General features: G+C 38.4%; 1 protein-coding gene across 1 annotated transcript in view; it reads left to right on the forward strand.

Moving 5' to 3' along the window:
* Nucleotides 1-21,623, forward strand: part of LOC110165020 (roundabout homolog 2-like) — a 132,212-nt gene that overhangs the window by 65,443 nt on the left and 45,146 nt on the right. Inside the window, exons 3-6 of the mRNA XM_055148492.1 lie at nucleotides 14,187-14,344; nucleotides 15,510-15,630; nucleotides 15,716-15,854; nucleotides 19,328-19,464. Of these exons, the coding sequence (XP_055004467.1) occupies nucleotides 14,187-14,344; nucleotides 15,510-15,630; nucleotides 15,716-15,854; nucleotides 19,328-19,464 (555 nt within the window). The remainder of the gene's footprint in view (nucleotides 1-14,186; nucleotides 14,345-15,509; nucleotides 15,631-15,715; nucleotides 15,855-19,327; nucleotides 19,465-21,623) is intronic.

Below are 21,623 nucleotides of genomic sequence, written 5' to 3' on the forward strand. Positions count from 1 at the left end.
ACGATAAAATGTGAGCTGTAGAGTAAGGCTGTGTTATTAATTGAATTTTGATCATGATTTTGATTTGTGTGTCAAACGATCTCCAAACTCATGTAATCAAGTTGAAACAATTAAGCTTAACAAAATTTATTTTGGGATGTTTAATATATAAACAAGTATATCTATTTTTTATTTTTGAAATTGTAGAACAGCTGGATATATAGTTTATTTTGGATACATTTATGTTTTTCCATGCCTTATTTCATGTTCAAGTATGTTTTATTAATTTTATATTTTATACATCGCTAAATTTGAAAGTTTTGCATAAACTATCAAAAACACCATGTTTTTTTTTTAGAGAGAAATGTTGAATAAATGCATTGTGTAACAAAAAAAATAATCATTTGAATAATCATGATTTCAATATTGACTAAAATAATCGTGATAATGATTTTTTCTATAATCGAGCAGCCTTACTGTTGGATTGGACTGTTAACTATAACTACACACTCAATTCACAATATTGTACATTTAGAATACGTTTTGTGGATAATTCTGCTTTATAGTTTGGTTTCAATACTATCGTTTATTGTCTATATTTAATTCACACTTCAAAATTTGTTATCATGACAGGTCTAGACTGAATGCAGCCAATTAAAAAATCTGCAGCACTGGGTTTGCGGATATGGTGACAATGACGATTCCTGTTGCATATTCAAGCCATTTTAGTGTAACTCAACTCCTTAATGTGACAATTTGTATCTTGCAGTGAATATATACTGTGCAGAAAATGCTAGATTGCGCTCATCAGAAAGGCTCCACAGAAAAAAATATATATATACTACCATTTGTTTTTTTGTTTGTTTGGTGTATTTGTTTGTGCATGTGTGACTATAGGTTTGCATCAGACTGTGTTTTCTACTTGTGACAGATATGGGACATCCTTGAGAAAGTGACACTCCCCTACAGGCGATGGTGTTCAAAAAGAATCTTCAGCATACTGTCAGGGCTACTCACAGCTCTGCACTTATAGTATATTGCAGTGTAACAATAGACCACATGGACATGCTAAGAACAGTGGGGTATGTGTTTTAACAAGGGCAAGGAATGGTTAATTATGATTTTGAATGCAACAAGGGTGCTGTTTTTGCATATAGTCACTCTATTTGTATTGTACTGGAGATGCTTAGGGTCAAAATGGTGACTCATATATTAAAGTATGTAGGATTGTGTGTTGTAGTACCAAAACAACGGGGAGGGATGTCTCGCAGTCTGAATAAAACAGTGCATGAAAATATTAATTATGTACTTTTAAACCCATTATTCAACTGTTAGCATTTACCAGCATAAAATTAGGCAAATACTGTACTAATTCCCCTTCTGGTAATATCACATTTGTCACTATATTTCTCACTACTTGAATATAATATTTACATTAAATGCTGTACATTATTCAGTAGGGCTTCCATTCTTCACTGTTATGTTTCATCTACCCAGAGAATACAGACAGTATGATAAGAAATATTTGTTTGGTTTAACTGTGAGCATGTGTGTTAGAGGCTGATTTTTGTCTTTTGTATGCCAGTCCCTTCTGACATGTATTATTTGATTTAATGTCAAGACCAATTACCTGATGCTATTTTGAATTATACAAAAACTTAATTTGAACATGTGAGCCTGAAAGTAAATCAAAGGATTGTAAATGAACCCATGAAAATTATCTAATTAAGCTAATGTAACCCTGGACACATGCCTATTAACTAAAGATAAAGATTTCCAGTTGGAGTTAGATTATTTTATGTGCTAGTATGGTTTTAAACCTTTCTATCTTTATGGAAACCAAACCAGATCAAATTACAGGTCAGATCTGTGGAGAGGCGACACTGTTTTTCTAGGTATTTTACCTATGAAACCAAATTCTATCAACACAAACATTCATATCGACAGTCTGGCATAAGAATAGATTTGCTTTGGGTGTTTTGTGGAGTGGGTAAGACTGTTTTTAGTGGCAGGCTAACTATGGCCATTGACATGCACTAGCCTAGCACCAGGGACCTCTGCAAATACAAGAACTGGATGGAAATTTTTCAAAAAGTGTCTCCATGCGTCTCCAACACTGTGGCTAACTAGGAAATGAGGTCCTATGTCTAAAATTCTGGACTGTCTCTTTAAGTTTCCTATGGGTCCAGTTTCGCCCACAAACCTATAGCAGAGTAGAATAATCCTCCAGTTATCTTGAAGTGGGCCCCTGGGTACCACACTGGAGTTGCCTGTTCCTGACAAGTTGATTTACAAGTTGTATATCTCCAATCCCAATCTCACAACCATAAAATAGTGAATCACGTTTTTCCTTTTATCACCCCGTACTTGCTATAGTATGAACCTGAATGTAATATAGCTGCTTTTGTAATGCCTTTTCTAAGTTTCTATTTTCTTCACTATTCTTATTCATAGTTACAAACTCGGCAGGAATAAAAAGATATCAAATCCCATTCTTTCCTCACTGTAAGGAACCCTGGTTTGAACTATGCGCATGTTACATTTGTGATTCTCCAACCACCTCCACATGTGTTTCTATCTTCATCTAAAATTCTCTTTCTGCTGCCTCTGCGGTGCTGCTGCTGCTCATCCAAATGGATCCTTATGGGGTTTGGATGCATCTCACATTTTTGTACAGAAACCAAACCTGGTGCTAATCCTGAGCCAACATACTCTTATTTCTGGATATCTTGGCAAGGGCTTTCCGAAAGTGGGGTATTGTGAAGCAATTTGCGATTTGTTTATTTAGAATACTATTTAATATCTAAGGGATATTGTATATATCAAAACATTAGAGATTCTTTATCAAGTTAAAATATCAATATCACTCCAAAAAGCCTACAGAAGGAGAACTATGTAACATTTTGGTTGAGGGTCCATCACCTGCTTGTTTCTGTGGACATGTCACTGCTCTGCCTGGAATGTTCCACAGTATGACAATTAAACAGCTCTACCTTACAGTGATTCAATTACAGGTGGTTTTATAGCTCAGAAATACCTAGAAATACCTAGAGCTGACATGTACATTCCATACAAAGCAATAACATCTCTGAAGAAAAGAAAAGTTACACAGTGCACCTTTAAACTAAGAGTTGGTCATTATAATTTAAGAGGTTTAAATGATTTTGAATAAGATAATACAAGAACAAATATTAAGTCACAATGTGTTTCAGTTATGGGTTTAAAGTTATTGCCTGATTCATCAGCCGGTTTCGCTTCGTGGAAACCCTCTGACCTTGCAGCATTAAGATTTGGTCACTTGACGGTAGGCGGGTACTTTTTTATTTAACCAATCGCTGCTATTTGGTCCTGACATATGTAATGCCCCAAATCCTGTTGGAAGAAGAGCAATAACGTCTTTCCCCTTGATACAATTCACCAAACATTCTCTTTGTTCCGGCTTTCTTGTATGGTTTCGTCTGCATCCATCTCAACCACTTTGTTTACTGATGTGCTGTACCACAAAAAGGACCCAGACAGGCACTTCACAGCTCTTCACTGATTGGCCGGTGTGCGGTCTACAGCTTCTAGGCTTCTTGCAAACCGTCTAGTGTATTTCAATTCCTGACCTAGTCGCTGGAGAGAAATGAAATTGAGAGGAAGCACTAGGTGGCACCAGCCTGGCTAGTAAAGTTGAACTAAATGATACATTGAAATGATGTACTTCTTTCTGAAAGTTTAAAAAATGTCCCTAACATAAAATTATATATGATTATGAAAATGACATGTTAAGTTGAGAACTGTACTTTTGTCTGTGTGTGTTTTGCTTATGATGTGTTACTATAAAGCTGTTTCCCTATTCTGGACTGGAGTTTGATTTAATAGGATAGGAAACATTTGTTGGTTAAAAAAAAATGAGTTGATAACCTGTAAATTATGTAAATTATTGAAAAATATTAACCAAACCTAAAAAAAAAGAAATATCAAGTCAATATTAAAGTACTGTAAATAAATGAAATTAAGAGTCTTGTGTGTTAATGAGGCTGGAATGTAGTGAGTTATCAGCATCCTCCTGTCACACCTTGTTTATTTATGATTCAGGATTATTAAACAAACCAGTGTTGCTCTTAATCAAATAATACATGGCACTGATGTGATTAGTGTGTAATTAATAGGTCAAATTGATTGGATACACTTCTCACTAATGGCATTTCAACACAGTTAGCATAGCTTTCCGTGTTAAAAATACAGTGCTATAGACAGAAACACAATTAGCCGGCGATAATTTTAGGGCTATTGTACGTAGGATCACCCCCCGCCTCATATTCACATTTGACACATCTGACACCTTTAATTAGATATAATTACTCATGCAATTAAACTGTATGGTATCAGTTATGAAAATTCTCCTAAAATAAAAAATTCTGACAAGACTGAATGAGTCATTTTGAGCTCTTTTGGTGCCATGAGTCCCATTGGTCCACTGACGCTTACCGTTGCCAACCAAAACTGTCATGCCCTCTAATCAAAGCGATGTTCACAGGCAGACTGTGACCAACCAATGTTTGAGCTTTAGACACGTTACACAGTTGTTTCTTTTGAAATTTTGTTGAGCAGGTTGTCACTTTGAATCCCACTCTCGATATAAACATCATTGGTTGTGCAGTAAGATCCTCCAGCCCACAGGTTGGCGCTGCAATTCCAGGTTCCACAGATGAATGCTGTTGTTGTGTCCTTGGGCAAGACACTTAACCCACGTCACCGCCAGTGTCTGCTTACACTGGTGTATGAATGTGTGTGTGAATGGGTGACTGATTCCTTGATGTACAGAGTTTGAGTGCCTTGAATGTGGAAAAGTGCTATATAAAAATGTGACCATTTACCATTCCTGAATTTTGTGTTTAGTTTTTCCTCGAACTGTTAAAATTCTGTAAAAAAGACTAAAGATACCAACTCCAGCCATAAGCACCATCGAAAAATGAGCAGGGTAACTATTATACAACACTAACAACTATTATAAAATTCATATAGTCAATAGTCAAAGTGTCCCCTTTTCTATTTCAAAATGTTTTGTTTCTGCACAGTGGTAGATGCAAATCTTTCTGTAGGCATCCTCGATCCAGGCCAACAGACAGATCATATAACAGCTCCATTCTGACCCCCTGCACAAATATATCAACTCATATCCATTCATAACACAGCCCTCCCATAATGTTACTTCCTCTTGCACACAGAGCCTCTTGTTTGGGGTTGTCTGGTAGCACTCCACTGTTGCGTTTAAAGACCTTATTTTGGGTTGCATTCACTGACCTCGTTTGTTTGCGTGCTTATTGCCTGCTTATTTATTCTGTCTGGGTGAATGTAGAGTCACTTGTATGAAAAATGATAGTGCCATCCAAGAAAAAACAAACAGCAAGGCATAACGTTATACATCTTCCCCCCCCCCACAACACATAACGCACTACAACATGGCTCTTGATTCACCGTTGCCATGGAAACACGCCTTTCAACCTGTCGGACTTAATTCACTTCTGTCACACTTTACATTGGCAGTTTTATTAGCCTTGAACTCAGGTACGGTTGTGTTTTTAATGTAACAAAAGCACAGCCCTCTCTCTTGTCATAAAGTTCAGCCAAGCTAATATTCAGGTATTAGTTTGAGACCAAAGCTGTCCTGAACTGAAGTGGGATTTTTGACCTGCAGTTGGACCTTGATACAATCTTTATAGAGAATTAGATTGCTCTGTGGAAAGAGTATTTTTAAGAGGGTGCTTTGGTGTGTTGTGAGGAAGTGTGCTGATAGAGAGTAACTTGGAGTTATGAAACTTTTCTATTGAATGAAATGAAATACTTTTTATGTCCATCGTGTAACTTTCTAGTAGAGAGTCTGCAATCAGCTCGTCTCTATGGACATGTTTGAGTTGAAGAAAGGCAGATGACCCCATCAGACCAAGTGACAGATCAGATCTGTGAAAAGGCCAGCCCATTGCCCTATGAGAACGCATGTTTTTCAAGGTATTTCGCAGCAAACTGGATGAGTTTAATGGCACACTAAGAAACATTCCAGGCAAAACAATAGTTTCTTTAAACAGCTGGTGGCAGACCTTCCACCAAAAAAATGACATAGTGCTTCTTTTAATAATTTGTATATCAGAAATTGGTTAGCTGTTGCCAATATACATAAAGATGTTTCTCAGTAGTTAACCTTTTACTTAGACCTAAAAATGAAGAAATACTGGGTTATGTGGTAAATCACCTTTGATGTTTTTTTTTAAAGATTTTAATATGCAATATGTCTTTTCTTTTAATTCGTGTTTTGTTTGTTGTTTTGTTGCTTATTGTCAATGTAGTCTCTCATTTGTCCAGGAAAGGTTTATGGTAGAAGAGTTGCAAAGGAAGTCATCTGGACAGTGTTTTAGAAAGAATAATAATTTTAAAAACATTGTCAATTTTTTTTCTTTCTCGTCTTTTCTTTTTTTTTTTTTCTACCCCTGCCATATTGTAGCTAGAAAAAGCATGGATGAAATGTTCTTTTTGCTTGGCAAGTGCTTATGATTCAAATGCATTTAAGAGGTTGTGTCATTTTTCATTTCAGTGTCCATTAGCAACAGCGAAATTGAATGTTTACTTCTAATTTGGTTAACGGATAAAAGTTTAGTGTTAATATTCTGAACTCTGCAAAAGTCGATTGAATCCATAAACATCAACACCCCCCTTCTACCATTAATCACACAGTGTACAGTTATTTGTATTCCGACACTTTGGCGGTGTCACATATTTTTACCTCCCATTGTGCTATGAAATGAAGCCCATTTACCAATCATTCTCCTTCTGATTTGATAAATGAAAGTGCTGAAAGACCCCGGCTCCTGAATGGGGCGTTTGAATAATTGAGCGCTACTCAATCAGACAATATTAGTGTGTGGGTGCCACGCGAAATAATTACCCCGGAACAGTGCACTACACATGGGTGCTGCCTCCGGGGGGTCCCTCATTGGAGACTGATAGATCACAATAGCACAGCCCCCTTCTCATAGCGTGCATGGATTTATGAGCAGCACCTACCGAAAGCAGGCTGGGTCTCTCATTGATCAGAGAGGAAGAGGGGCATCCAGCGTAAATACGATTTGTTCTGCTGCAAACACTGGTCTAGACAGGTGTCGCGGTTCACTGTGGGTGATTGGAATATTACAGAGTGCGCAGCTGCTATGGATGAGGGGGCTTAGAAAATCATAAATTAAATTCAATAATAAAGTCCTGTGTGAGAGGAGTTCTTTTATGAACACCGAACAGAGTGTTAAGATGGAAATAATGTAAGAAGAGATTGTCAAAAACACAATATAAACCTACATACTGCTTGTATAATTTTTATTTGAAGAGATTGACTAGAAGATCAAGTGCAGTGAATAAGCTTTAAGTACTGTGCTGACATCACTGCTGGCCTTCAGTCAAAGGTTTTTTTGTTTTTTTTTACTTTATTCAAATAAACCAAAAGAAATGTATAAATGGTGCTTAAATATGTATTGTAATTATTCTGAATATTCCACAAGTACTGAGCTGGCTTCAGAATGTGTATTAAATATATACAAAGCTACAAATTATTTTAAGAGTGCATATTGTTTTTGCAAAAAGTGTCATGATTAAATGGATGAGGATGAAATGTAATCTATTTTATGCACATTTGGGAATGCTTAGGAAATAATACTATGATATTACAGTCAAAATGTTGATCAATAATCCATTTGTAGTCCATGTTGTGGTCATATTATACCCTCGATGGTCCACTGTAGTGGGCTGTGATTAATGACATAGTCCTTTGGCACACAGATCTCCTTCTTGAACCAAATATCCTTGTATCTTGTCCAGTATTTGATGCCAATCCAAGAGATGTTCTTGTTTATCGTTAATGACCAAAACAGATAATCTGGCATTGACATACATAATGCTTATGCAACATTTTATGTGAATATCCTCAACTATGTGACTTCTTTAAAGGACCCATATTATGCTATTTTCTGATCTACTAGTGTGTTATAATGTTGCTTCCTCATCACAAACATACCTAGAGTTGTGCTTTGTTTCATTCACACATGTTTAACACACAAACCCTGCATATTTAGGCCATGTTCTTTTCTCAAACAGAAACACTATTAACTTGAAAACTACCACTTCATGACATCACAAGGTGGAACAAAGCATTTTGAGCATTTTGCCCAATGACTCAAAGTTACTCAAACACGTGTGAATGAAACAACTCACAACTTCAGATATATTTTTGATGAGGTAACAACATTCTAACATGGCTTAAAGATCTCAAAAGTCAATTTTGCATTTTTTTTATTTATTTTGGTTTGTTTTGAAGTAGTTGTTGTAGTGCTTTAACATGAGCTGGAATAAGTATCGTAAATTACAGCCGGAACACACAATGCATTCGACTACCTGTTTTTGTGTTCAGCCTGATTAGACCGTCTAATGAAGTCTGCTTTTACACCAACCTACACTGTTGCCAAAGTAGACGAAGCATTTCCCTATATATATGTTATGTTCCTACCCCACTCTCGCCTCAATTCAATATTCTATACCGAGCCTGTTCTTTGAAGCTTGCGGCGGAGTTTAATGATCCGCGTCGTCTTTTCTCTACCTTTCAGAAATGCGTCTATAATTGGCTGCGCACTTGACACCTACTTCCTGTTTTGGCATCTATTTTTTTCCCTTTTTCTCTCTTGAGACAATGATTATCGCTAAGGAGGAATTCTTAAAATGATGTGTGTGAATGAGAGGGGAGTTCCTCTATGAAATGGGTCAGTAATACAGTGCAGCATGCTCCAGCCGGCCCGTCATGTCTGTGTCAGTGTATAAGCACACTGCACACCACACACTTGTGATTGACAGGTAGGCTAAAGGGCCGCTAGCTCTCTCCCCGCTCTCCTCTTCACTGGAGGTGTCCCCTGGGCCTGAATATATATTAGACTTTTTCAGCAGAACAGCTTGTGGCGATAATGAGCATGAAAAGTAAACTGTACACTAAGGTCTTACATCTCACTCTTTTGCAGTTTCACTAAATGTGTTCCAATTTCATCATACTCTGTAATTTAGTGTTGACGAATGCTCCAAACCAGGTCAGAATGCTGTTTGTTTAATGAAAACACTTAGCTATAAGCGTAAGCTAATATTGCACTGATTAAGACACTAATACACATTAATTGGCAATTATGTTAAGCTGCTGTTACACATGACTCCATATTGAATTAACTGTGCTGCCATGTACGAGGAAATTTTAATTAGGTTACATTTGTTTTCGATAAATAATCATTAAAGGCCCTCCACTAAGTTAAGAATCGGAAATATTCAAAATAATACAAAATGTTTCTATGTTTTTACATTGTACATCCTTCCTAAACTGCCAACACCGATACTTTAGAATACAACTGATGGCCGATAAGTTCTGCTGGTATTTTTGGGCTGATATTTGGGGCAGTTTTTGACTATTTTCCCAAATTCATTTTAAATGTATTACAAACTACCCCCAAGTCCTTTTTTTTTTTTTTTTGCCACAAACTCAGAGAGAACCATGTAATCATGTTTTAAAGCTTTCTGCGTTTTTTTTTTTAGGCAGCAAATTGACCAAAACAAAAGATCTGCCTATGCTGGCGCCACCTAGTGCCTCCGCTCACTTTCATTTCTCTCCAGCGACTAGGTCAGGAATCAGAATACACTAGGTGAAGTGTGAGTTCAAAGTGTGAGTTCAGCGAAGAGTTAAACATTCTGTGTTAGCAACAATTCCCGAGATCGAGGATTTAAAGCTGGAACAAAGAGAATGTTTGGTGAATTTTATCAAGGGGAAAGACATTATTGCCCTTCTTCCCATGAGATCTGAGAAAAGCTTAATATACCAGTTAACCCCATTACCGGTGCATTACATACGTTATAACTAAAAAAGTACGAACGAATCATAATGCTGTGAGATCAGACGGTTTACACGAAGTGAAACGGGCTGATGAATCAGGCTAGGAGATTTAAGGGTGAGAGCCGAAATGTTAAAAAGTCCAAATATATAATAACTGCTATATCAGTCTATCTCTAAAACTTAGTAATTTTGCATTGCCTCAAGAGGTTAAAATCAATGAGAGTTTATAGAGAGTTCTTGCTTCACCGTGACTGGTCAATTCCAGCTATCAGTCACTCAAAGCATATAAAGGCTGACCAATGGAAGGAGGTAAGAGCAGATAGCTTTATCTCAGTTTTTGAAACTGACATTATACAGAAACGTTATAGTTACAAAAATGTTTCCAGATGTGTACACTGTCATGTGGCCAGGACTGTCTTTATGTCATTGCACTGTCCTATCACATATTTCTTTTTATATCAACATATTCTGTACACAACACGTTGCTGCTCATTTTAAAACAATGTTATATTTCTAGCATTTCTGACATATTCCCTGTCATTATCAGTGTCAGAAAAGTCTTTTATTATTCAAAAATCTCCTGCATTTTAAATGAACATGTCATAAAGTATTATCTGAAAACACTAGTGTGTTTGAAGCTCTAAAATTCTGCCTCTATTTTTATCCACAATTCTAGCGTTGTCTGCTATATACCGTGACTTTAGTGTTTTAAAAGCAGCCAGACTCTTTTTGAATTTATATTTGTTGGAACAGTTCTGACAGAATGAGTGTACCCTTTTAGCTTAGCAGCAGCAAGCGCGTACACGTGTCCCAAGAATACTTAAGTAAACAGTTTTTCCAAGTGCTAGTTTTGCTTGACAATTCTTGATGTTTTCGCTCCTTTGAACACATACATTTTAGATATTTCCACCGTGGATGAATTTACATGTGTTTTGAAGTGCAGCAGATAAAAACATGGCATGAATAGAATCTTAACGAAGGACGGAGAGAGGGAAGAAAGTACAAAATAAACTATTGTGGGATGTTTTAGCAAGGCTGCGTAACATTTTCAGGCTGCTACCTTTTTTCTTTTTGATAACCCTTTTCAGCCTGTCTCCGGATTGCTCTCAAACCAAAGTGGACCGCAGGCGTAGTTTTTCGAATGAGTCACTTTCCACTGCGAATATTACATTGACATTTGCAGTGGTTGATGAGATATTGTGAAAGTGAATCAGACCTGTTTTTGTAATGGGACCTTGCACCTGTTCCCACCGTCATTCACACAGTGCCGCGCAGCTCCGTCTGATTTGCCCATTCTCTGCTTGTTTTTCTGCCCATTTTAACATGTACTGAGGTAACCTTGTTTCAAAATACAGAGTTGAATGAAATAAGTCCATTGCGGCTCAAGGCCCCATCGCAAACTAGAAATGCTCCAAGGAGATCGACAGTTACTCATCAAAAATAATCCCCATGACAGCAATTTATTTTGCTCATCAATTTCTGGAAATAAGACTTGGTTTTGACATTGCCATCATTCTTGTATGTATGTTGTTGCATGCTTCTTTATTTATACAGACATAACCATCAATCTGACCAGAACTGAAGTAGCCTCTTGGATAATCGGCTAAACATCTTCAGTCTAAGGGCCAATCCCATTTGTAATTTCTACCCCTACCCCTTGTCCCTTGAAACTGAGCAACAAGGAGTAGGGGTTGAAAGTAAACCCCTACGAATTGGGACACCCCTTCAACAATCACATACGTCATCAACAGTCTCCACCAGCTTGTACGTAAGCAGACGCGATGAGCTTTTGCCAGAAATCCAAAATGCCATGTACATCTATGGATTCTTTGGGCTCTGTGGTCGTGGTAGCGGCCATCTTGCCGGTAATTCGCAAGGCATTCTGAGAAATTGCTCATACCCCTCTGTTCTGAGTGTGCCTCTGAAAAATCTTCGTTTGGAGGGTTATATAGCCCAACCACTTTCCCCTACCCCTCTGCCATAACGGTAACTGGGACACACCTACCCCTACACGTGAACAACCAAAACGGAGGGCGAGTGGAAAGTGGTATGGCCAAGCGGTGTAATGGGATTCAGCCTAAAACTTTTCTCCAGCTAACAGAATTGAATTTTTCTTTTGTTATGAACACAGCATGTACAGTTCCATATCCACATTTTTGATAGCTTTCTTAAAAAAAAATACTAAAATTTCAATGCAGTTGAAGAGCTAAGAAAACACACTGAACCATTGGCTAACCCAGCTAATAACTAGATAATGTCGCGTGCATGAGGTTCTATCTGGAATAGCTTAACCTTTAGTGTCATGGTTAATTAGCTGTTGACATGTTGTTTTTTGGCCCACCAACCCCTGACCAGCGGTGCTGTAGCTGGTGGAGGAAGCAGCACAAAATGACACAAATATTGCCTGTGTAGCTCTTATTCATATCCGGGTAGCGCTGGACTCCAAAGGATGATTACATACTGTGTGACACATCTCTGACAGCGGTTCATCAAACGGCTGGGCAAACGGCCAGCTTGGTCATAGCACACTCTCAAAGTCAACCAGATGACACGCGGTAGTTTTATGGGGCATCGGGGTAGGAAATGGTTATGTGTAAAATACAGTGTGAAGAGCCAACCGTCAGCTAATGAGTCACCACGGTAACAGACAGACCTACCTCAGTGTCAGGAAGACGGAGCATGCCCACATCGTAATGGCTTTGGCACTACATGTGCTGGGCTAATTTGGTGCAAAGGGCAACAATAAAGATAGTGTAGGTCTTAGGTCATGAAAGAACATTATTGCATGCTTTTTGACTATTTTGTGACTAAAAACTGAAGACTTTAATTGTTTTAAAGGCCCTATTAAGAGTCTGTTAGAATATTGTTACCTCAGCAAAACCCTACCTGGAACTGTGTTTTGTTTCATTCACAAATGTTTGAGTAATCCTGCATTATTAGTCTGTCTACATCTCCAAAGCTCAGAATGCTCCATTCCACCTTGTGATGTCATGAAGCAGTGCTTTTCAAGTTAACAGCTACTTTTTACCTACATGTGTGGAGTTTAAAAACACAGTGGTAGATTTCCTGTATTACCAGATGACATCACAATGTGTAACAGATTGTTTTCTGTTTGAGAGAAGAAGACAGTCTAAATATGCAGGGTTTGTGTTTTAAACGTGTGAATGAAACAACACAACTCTGGGTACATTTGTGTGGAGGAATTATAACATAAATCAGAAAATAGCATAATATGGAAAATTTAAGCAGGTTTGAAATTTGTTGACAAACACATATAATCACATTTTATTTGATTTAATTTTTGTCATTTAACTTTCCAAAAATACAAATTTGAAAAATAGTCACATTTCTTCTTTCAGTCAAACTCAGGTCTAAAATACTTGTTTTAAATGACAAAGGACCCAAGCTGATCATTGATGATTTGAAAGTCAATTGATTGCACAACCCAAGTTGCCATGCAGACTTTGTAGAATTAAATTCATACTTTGTAGTATAGATTCATGGTTATAGGCCCATATTACATTATTTTCTGATCTATGTTTTAATGTATCATCATCAAAACAGACCTGAAGTTGTGTTTTATTCAATTTATTCACATACTTTAACACAAACCCTGCTTATTTAGGCTGAGTTCTCAAGTTAAACTCCATATACCATCACTCAGTTTGGAATTGCCCATACTGAAAGGCAAAAGCTGTTAGCTGTTAGCTGTTAATATGAAAACTAGCACTTGATTACATCACAAGGTGGAACAGAGCATTTTGAGATGTACAATATATGTGTGACTGAAACAATACACAACACCAGGTATGTTTTTGATGAGGTAACAACATTATAATATGGCTAAAAGCTCTCAAAGTCCATTTTGTGTAACATGGGACCTTTAAAATGTATTTCAGTCTGTGTATAATTTATATAGCTTTTAATGCAGTATTCTGCAGGTAGCCAAGTGCATTTATAATTTTACAGCTGTACTTTACAACCGCTTATCCTTTTCACTAATACATTGGACTGCATCTCCCAGTCTCTCTTGCCTCTTAAATGTAACCATTGCGATACGAGCCTGCGCCGCCAGTATAGTACCCTGAGGGATATGTGTGTTTTATTAAAGACTGAGAGATTGCTGGGAGCCCTGTGTGGCAGTCCTCTGATAGAATTATGTCTGGATGGACCCTTTACATTATGAAACGGTGGTAAAGGTCATGGGCACAGAGAACACTCTGTCACATAATGACACCAACATGAAACTTTTAACCAATGAAAGGATTGAAAATGTGGCAGTTCTAGTTGTAAGTTTTGCTCTCTTATCTGTGTGTTGCAGTGTTAAGAGATGACTTCAGACTGAACCCACAGGACTCCGTGGTCGCAGTGGGAGAAACTGTGAGTCTGGACTGTCAGCCGCCGAGAGGGCACCCCGAGCCCACCACCTTCTGGAGGAAAGACAAGAGCAGAGTGGACCTCAAAGACGACAGGATCACGGTGAGTTACTACTGAAGTTATACTTTGAGACATACAGGCCGGGCTTGCTTGTCTCCATAGACAGAGATGTTATTGCTAGAGATGCTAGAGATCCAGTTTTTTCAGCTTTGATACCGATTCATTACTATAGCTTTAAGTATCTCCCGTAATCCTGCATTATTAGTCTGTCTATATCTCCAAAGCTCAAAATGCTCTGTTCCACCTTGTGATGTCTTGACATAATAGTTTTCAAGTTAACAGCTACCGCTTACCTTTTGTTAAGAAGAGATTGGCAATTCCAGAGCTGAAATCATCCAAATTATTCAAGTGAAGGTGTGTGGAGTTTAAAAACACAGTGGTACATTTCCTGTATTACCACATGGCGTCACATGTATAACAGATTGTTTTCTGTTTGAGAGAAGAACACAGTCTAAATATGCAAGGTGTGTGTGTTAAACATGTGTGAATGAAACAAAACAATACACAACTCCGGGTATGTTTGTGTAGAGGAATTATAACAACCAGTCTCAACCAATACCAGAGCAGAGAAACTAGAATAAAATGAGACAAAACTTATCCAAATGTGTTATTTAGTTGTTATTTATCTCTCAAAATAACCAGGATGTCAAACCAGAATATCAGCTGAACTGATATTTGAAAGCCAATACTCAATCTAGCAAATTTTTCAGTATCTGTGCCTATATCGATACCAGTATCAGATTGGTGCATCCCTAGTTATTGCTTTGCCTGGAATGTTTCACGACATGGCATTTAACTTATCTATCTTGCTCTTTTTTTTCACTTACACATGTTCAGCTTTGACCTGTGACCTGGCTTGATGTTAGGATTAGTTTAATGCCACACTGAGTAACATTTTATAAAAAGCAACAAAATCGCCATGAGATAAGCAACGTAAGCCCTCTACTAGAAATGTTACATAGTTAGTTAACGTATTTAGTATATTAATTTTATTTTATTTGTGGTGCCTGTTGACATAAAGAAAAGCATCTACTACTTCAATAAAAGGTTGGATTTGTATAATTTTGCATTTATCATTTAATTGAAAATCAAGTTTGACATAGTTCTGTATCACTTTGGATTCAGACTTTCATATCAGTTTTGATTTGTTCAATATATTGGACAAACAAGTACAAAACAAATCCTCCATGTACCATCTTTTTCACAGGTTCGTAGTGGCAAACTGACCATTGTCAACGCCAAGAAATCCGATGCTGGAATTTACGTCTGCGTAGCTGCTAATATGGTTGGTGAGAGAGAGAGTGAAAAAGCCCAGATCTCTGTATTTGGTACGAACACACTTCCCTTTGAATCACATTGTAATCCACTGTGTCTATTCATTTATGCTAATCATATTTTTGCATCTCCATCTAGAGAGACCCGTGTTTGCACAGCGCCCCGTGAACCAGGTGGTGTTGGTGGATGAGAGCGTGGAGTTCAGATGTCAAGTCCACGGAGATCCTCCTCCTACTCTGCGCTGGAAGAAAGAGGATGTGGACATTCCCCGTGGCAGGTGAGCAATACTTTCAGCACCGCTATGATATAAATGATTAACATATTTGTGTTGAGGGAATCGATTCGAGTGCTAATTAGGCTAGCCCAGACTTTCCAACTGTTATCATCCATTAGCTGGCATCCTTATTCGCAGCACTAAATCTTCTTTATGCTGTTTAGGCTGCTTCCCTAATGCCACTTGAAAGCTTTTAGATGCTTTTGTCAACACTTTGAAGTAAACTTGAGGTTGCTTGGGTCTAGTTGGTGACTCACAGCAGCAGGCTATAAGTAGACAATTTAGGGAAACAACCCCAGAGTGAAAAGAGCTTAATTAAGTTGGCTCTTTTGGGATACAGTAAGGTGGAGTAGTCTTTTCAGCTATGTTTAAGGTTATTAATACACCAAGGCAGGGTGCCAGTAATTTGGTCACTCCTGGGTGCTCATATCATGAGTACAAGTTAATTGCCCTGCCAGCATATCAGTATACTTAATTTTTCAAAGCATTAGCAGATTGTCAGAAAAAATGTCATTAGGTAGGTACTATAGACAGCTTTATGGACACTGTGTGAATTACTATATGGGGTCCAATTTGAATATTTGATAAGGTAATCAGATTCCTGACAGTCGCCTTCATAATACATTTGTGGATAAAAGATATATGCAGGTAGCTTACCATTTTTAGCATGATGAACTCATAATCCTTTAATAGGGAAATACACATAAGCACCCATAAAAGGGCACTATGTAACTTCTCCTGTAGAGTCTCTGCCTCATGCTTGTCTCCATTCACATGTTGATACTTTGTCTTGAATGTTCCACAGTAGGGCATTATATTTATCTACATGGAGATGAGCAGATGGCTGCATCAGGTTATGTTACAGATCAGACCTGCAGTTGAATAAATGCAGGAAGTTTAAGGCCATATGGTGGAATATTCTAGGCCACAGGTGTCAAACATGCGGCCCCTCGGCTGATTTTCTACTAAAATATTTTAATTATATTTTTTATTAAAACCTTGTTAATTTTCTGTGGTGTTTATCACAGCAGCATCTCCAGCGTCTCTGTATGTGGCCCCTTCCACCAGAGCAGCACAAATGAAGACTTGTCTCTTTCCAAACGCTCTTAAAGGACGATCGTTTTGACTGTTGACCGTGACACCCTCATCAACAAAATGTCCAACATGAGAAATGCAGGATTTTCTTAAAGTTACAGGTTGTTCATAATATTATAATATTTTGTAAAAGAAAGACTTCATCAATTAAAAAATATTTCTGTAATAGATTTGTGTTTCTCTGCACAAATATTTGAACTTATTGCTATTTTTGGGGTTTATATGACATGAGTTTTCTGATCCGACCCCTTTGGGATCAAAGTTGGTTGGATACGGCCCCCGGACCAAAATGAGTTTGACACCCCTGTTCTAGGCCAAGCAATTATACCTCCATGGAGACAAGCAGGTGGCGGACCCTCCACAATAAAGCTTACATAGTGCACCTTAATCTTCCAGTTACAAAACTGAATGACAACAGCTTCATAGCACTTCCTCCTCATGTACTTACTCAAGCTTAACCTAAACATTTACCTGTTCACATAAACTGTGGTACAACATTCACTGTGAGTGATATTACCTTCTACACAAGGTTTCCGAGCGTCATTGCCTCTCTTTTCATTGCTGTAAAATTTGGCAGCGCTTGTGGAAAACTAATTATATATTGTGCTCAAATATTGGAAGCGTGTCAAGCAAATTCATCAAGCAAATCAAATTGATCAAGGCTATCAATCTAAACACCAATCCCCAGTGCGTCCAAAGACTGTTTAGAGACCTTTTAACAGCCATTTACTTATGCTGCACTTTTCCAAGCAGCTGTTACAACCCATTTAGATTTCGATGTGTCATGCTTTAAATTGTAGTGTTGTTGTAGCCAGACGGTCTACCTTTATGCCCTTGACTCGTGCAACATGTCCTACTTTTCCTCAGCCCCTGTCTCGCGTCACTTGCCATTCCTTTCCACTTCTTTTTAATTCCTCCCCTAAACCTGTTAGCCTCCTGGGATGTCCCGTATGTGGGTCAGAGGATGTGCGTTGTGTGAATGGAGTCCTCACTTCTATCTGGACAGCCCAAACAATCTCCCGTCGATATTCTGCCCACACAGTCTTGCAACATCTTTCTCCGATATGACTTTTTCTCACCCTATGTGCCATCTGTCTACCCTGCACCATCTCTCTCTGATTCTGTACAGCTGGATAGACAATTTTGCAAGGATCACTCAGGCCAAAGGGACTCCAGAGAGGGAGAACCCGACTTTTTGCTCTGAAGCTATAGTCTATGTGTAGCTCCCTATAATGCTTATCTCAACAGTGCTAGGCTCAGTCTCGCAGCAAAGTGGTATGCTATGCTATGCTGGTGAACATGGGACATCTTTATGAATTAGTCATGTCTTACCACTCCGCTCATTCATCAAGTTAAGTTTGTGAGACGGCGACGCCACTCCCTCATCCTTCTGTCTGTATCTGAGGAGAAATGTTAGAAAGGTTTCAGGTATAAAAGTCATTTATTGATTGGATTGGGAGTTTTATTGTAAATTAGATGCAAATTGAAAATTCTGAGTCTGTGTGTATCTAACGTACTTGATTATTAGCGTACCACACTCCAGTATTTGGTTTATAACTTACAGCAGGGGAGTTTGGTTGACTTTGCGGTAGAAACAGTTGGTAATTCTAGCAACAGCAACGATCGTTTACTACCACTGCCCTCATAAGTGGGTAGTAGTAGCATTAGTGGTTGGTACAAGTCCATTAATAGTGTACTGAAGATGTTTTTATAACTCATCTCTACATGTGCATTTAGCTACGTCCATGGTGGATTGAAAGCAAGCCCCTCTTATATTTAGACCATCAAATAAAACCTCAGCAGTTGGCACTGCCTGGTCTCCTATGTCATAAACATTTGAAAAATAATGGTTGACTGCTTAAGCTCATAAAATAAGGAAGTTAGTTTTCAATTTAAATTAAAGCTTTTATTGGGTTCATAAAATTCGCGAGCAGCTCAGTGTCCTATTGTTTTAAAATGTACCTGTGAGCGGGTATTCAAGCATAGTCCAACTTCAGTCTTTATGTAAACTTGTCAGTCTTTAACCCATTTCCCCACACACACTCATAGCAGCCCACACAACAGTGGGTGGCAGCCTTTATAAATATTGAAATAGTGGAGAAGCCAGAGTTCCAGTTGAAAGCACCTTTCATTTTGCCATGCCTTCGTCTCGCCATAATTGCTCCCCTTTCTCTGCCTCTGCAGCCGAAAGCATGCAGTGGGGAGCCTTAATTGCTTCAGAAAGTCTGTCTTTATTCTATCAAAAATGACACAACCTTTATTAAAGCTTCCATCCAAAACATCAGACACATTTACACCACTTTGAAGCCACGGTTTCTTGTTTACTTATGCAACAACTTTTTAAACGCTATCTTGTGTTCTGGATTCTTGTCTGTCACCAGGTACGACATCAAATATGAAAAAGAGGATTTTGTGTTGAGAATAAAAAAAGCATCCGTGAGCGATCAGGGAACGTTCACCTGTCAGGCTGAAAACCGCGTGGGGAAACTGGAAGCCTCTGCCTACCTGACCATCCGAGGTGGGTAACTCCTTGTGATGTTCATAATGTGATTTTTCTTTTCTTTTTTTTTTTTTTTTTTTTTTTTTTTATGTGGAAGCAGGCCGCAGAACAATCAGTCTTTTATTGCGTGCTTTACGACTATTGCCCCCCTGCCGAGCGCCCTCAGCTTTCCTTTCATATAGCCGACCCGATGCACTTGATTGGTCCAGATCTCCAGCCAGGCTACAGATATGAACAACCACGTCTGAGTTATGACCTCTCCTTGGGGGGGCTCATTCTCCAGCCTGCTCACTTATTTTATATTTACACACATACAACAGGAGGAAGCTGAATCATGGCACAGGGATAAGGAAAAACACTGCACTGTGCTATAAAGGGACTGGTGTAATGCATGCTTTGAGTGGTGTTCATTCTAATCAGCATTTACACGTTCAGTTCATAACATCGGAGCCATATAATCTTGCATCATAATACATCGACATTTACAGCAACATTTTCAGATTTTTTTTTTAATTGGCTGTTCTGAGTACATTTCAGTCTCATCCATAGAGTGTATAAAGACGTGGGCTAAGGGAGTGTGACGTCACTCATAGCTCCAGTCAAATGAAGCTCACAAAGCTAGTGCTAATATGGGGAATTTGGAGCTGAGGAATGGGAATGATGAAATAAAAACACCAGAATCATGTAGAGCAGGTTAATACAAACATTTTAAGATCAAAATGACAAGACTCACGGCAGCAGTTACAGAGAGAGAGGCGACAATTCTCAATGTAAAGTCAATGGAAAACAGAGCTGATGGAGCCTGAAGCGCCTCCATGAACACTTCCTATTTGGAATATGGTGGCTAGGTTAGCTATATCCATTAATATATACAGTCTATGACCTCATCAGGGAAGGAAGTACAGATTGTAAAAGTAAAAGTGCTTATTTTTGGTAGTATTTAAAAGTTTCACATTAGTTATCACAAATACGCTTCTGAAGTCTTTTTTATTCAAAAATAAAGTGCAGCAACCCACTTTTGGCTCATGATGCAATGTTTTGAAAACACACCTGTTTATGCTAATTTGATTCAAAAGTGGAAACAGAGAAAAATGGGAACAATAATGCTCTAACAAAAGCATAGTTCAAGGTGTAACTGGACCATCTGGTTTCTTGTGGGGGCAGTCCGTTTTCAGGTTTCTAACAGTAATCAATGCCAGTTTGACTCCTATCCATTCTTTTTTGGTTTGTTTATTAATTTGTTGCTTTTTACAGATGATGATCAAAGTTGGATTTTCAAGAATTAAAATAACAGACACAGGTTGAACTAGTTTTAATACACTTAGGAGAGACAGTCTGTGAGCATGGGAGTACTGTTGTGCTGTAAGCAGTTCAACAGAATGAAGGCAAAGAGCAACTGTTAAGGCACAATCGAAAATTTATTGACAAGATAAAACTTCAATCTTAGGGACCCTGTTATAAATGAACATCTTCAAATGACAAAGGAAAGATTTATTTGGGAAGATATCACAAAAAATAAGTATGAAGGACAGAATATATAGGCTATTTATCTGAATGAAGGATGATTGCTTGAGAATCAAATGTCGCTGTCTGTGATTGGCTGGTAGGTAGAAAATATCATCTACAGAGTACAAACTGATATACAGCCCCTGTATTATGATTTGAATTTCCTATCAAAGAAACAAAAGAACAAAGCAGTTTTAGTTGTATTGCAATCAGGTTCCTGTGTGACATTCTGTCGTGGTGTGGTACGCAAACACAGCAGAAAAGTAGAACTCTTCCCTCGGGCTAGAATTGGTTTTGGTATTTGGTGCAGTCTTTATCTAACACACGAAGATACTATTTGATCATTATCCACCTACAATGTGATAAACTCAATTGTTTTTACTCTTGAGTAGAATCCCCTTCCCTTGCACAGCTCAGCCCCATACTTGTAGGTGCAGTTATCTCTGTGTCTGGAGCCGCCCCACTCTGCAGCCTGTGTGCTCAGTGTCATTAGGTTTTACACTGGGCTGACAGCAGACAGGTGCTCTGGCTCAATGTCCACTACAGAGGACACTCCAGGTGCGTCCCTGTCAAAACAGCGCCTGTCTCGGTGACTGTGAGATGCTATCACTAACCTACATATCACTGCTCCCTCCTCGTGGACCTTATCCCCCTGCACAGCCTCTTCAGGA

The sequence above is a fragment of the Boleophthalmus pectinirostris genome, unplaced genomic scaffold (genome assembly GCF_026225935.1).
Source record: "Boleophthalmus pectinirostris isolate CB_2022bp ecotype Guang Dong unplaced genomic scaffold, ASM2622593v1 HiC_scaffold_12, whole genome shotgun sequence".
NCBI classification, from domain to species: Eukaryota; Metazoa; Chordata; class Actinopteri; order Gobiiformes; family Gobiidae; genus Boleophthalmus; species Boleophthalmus pectinirostris.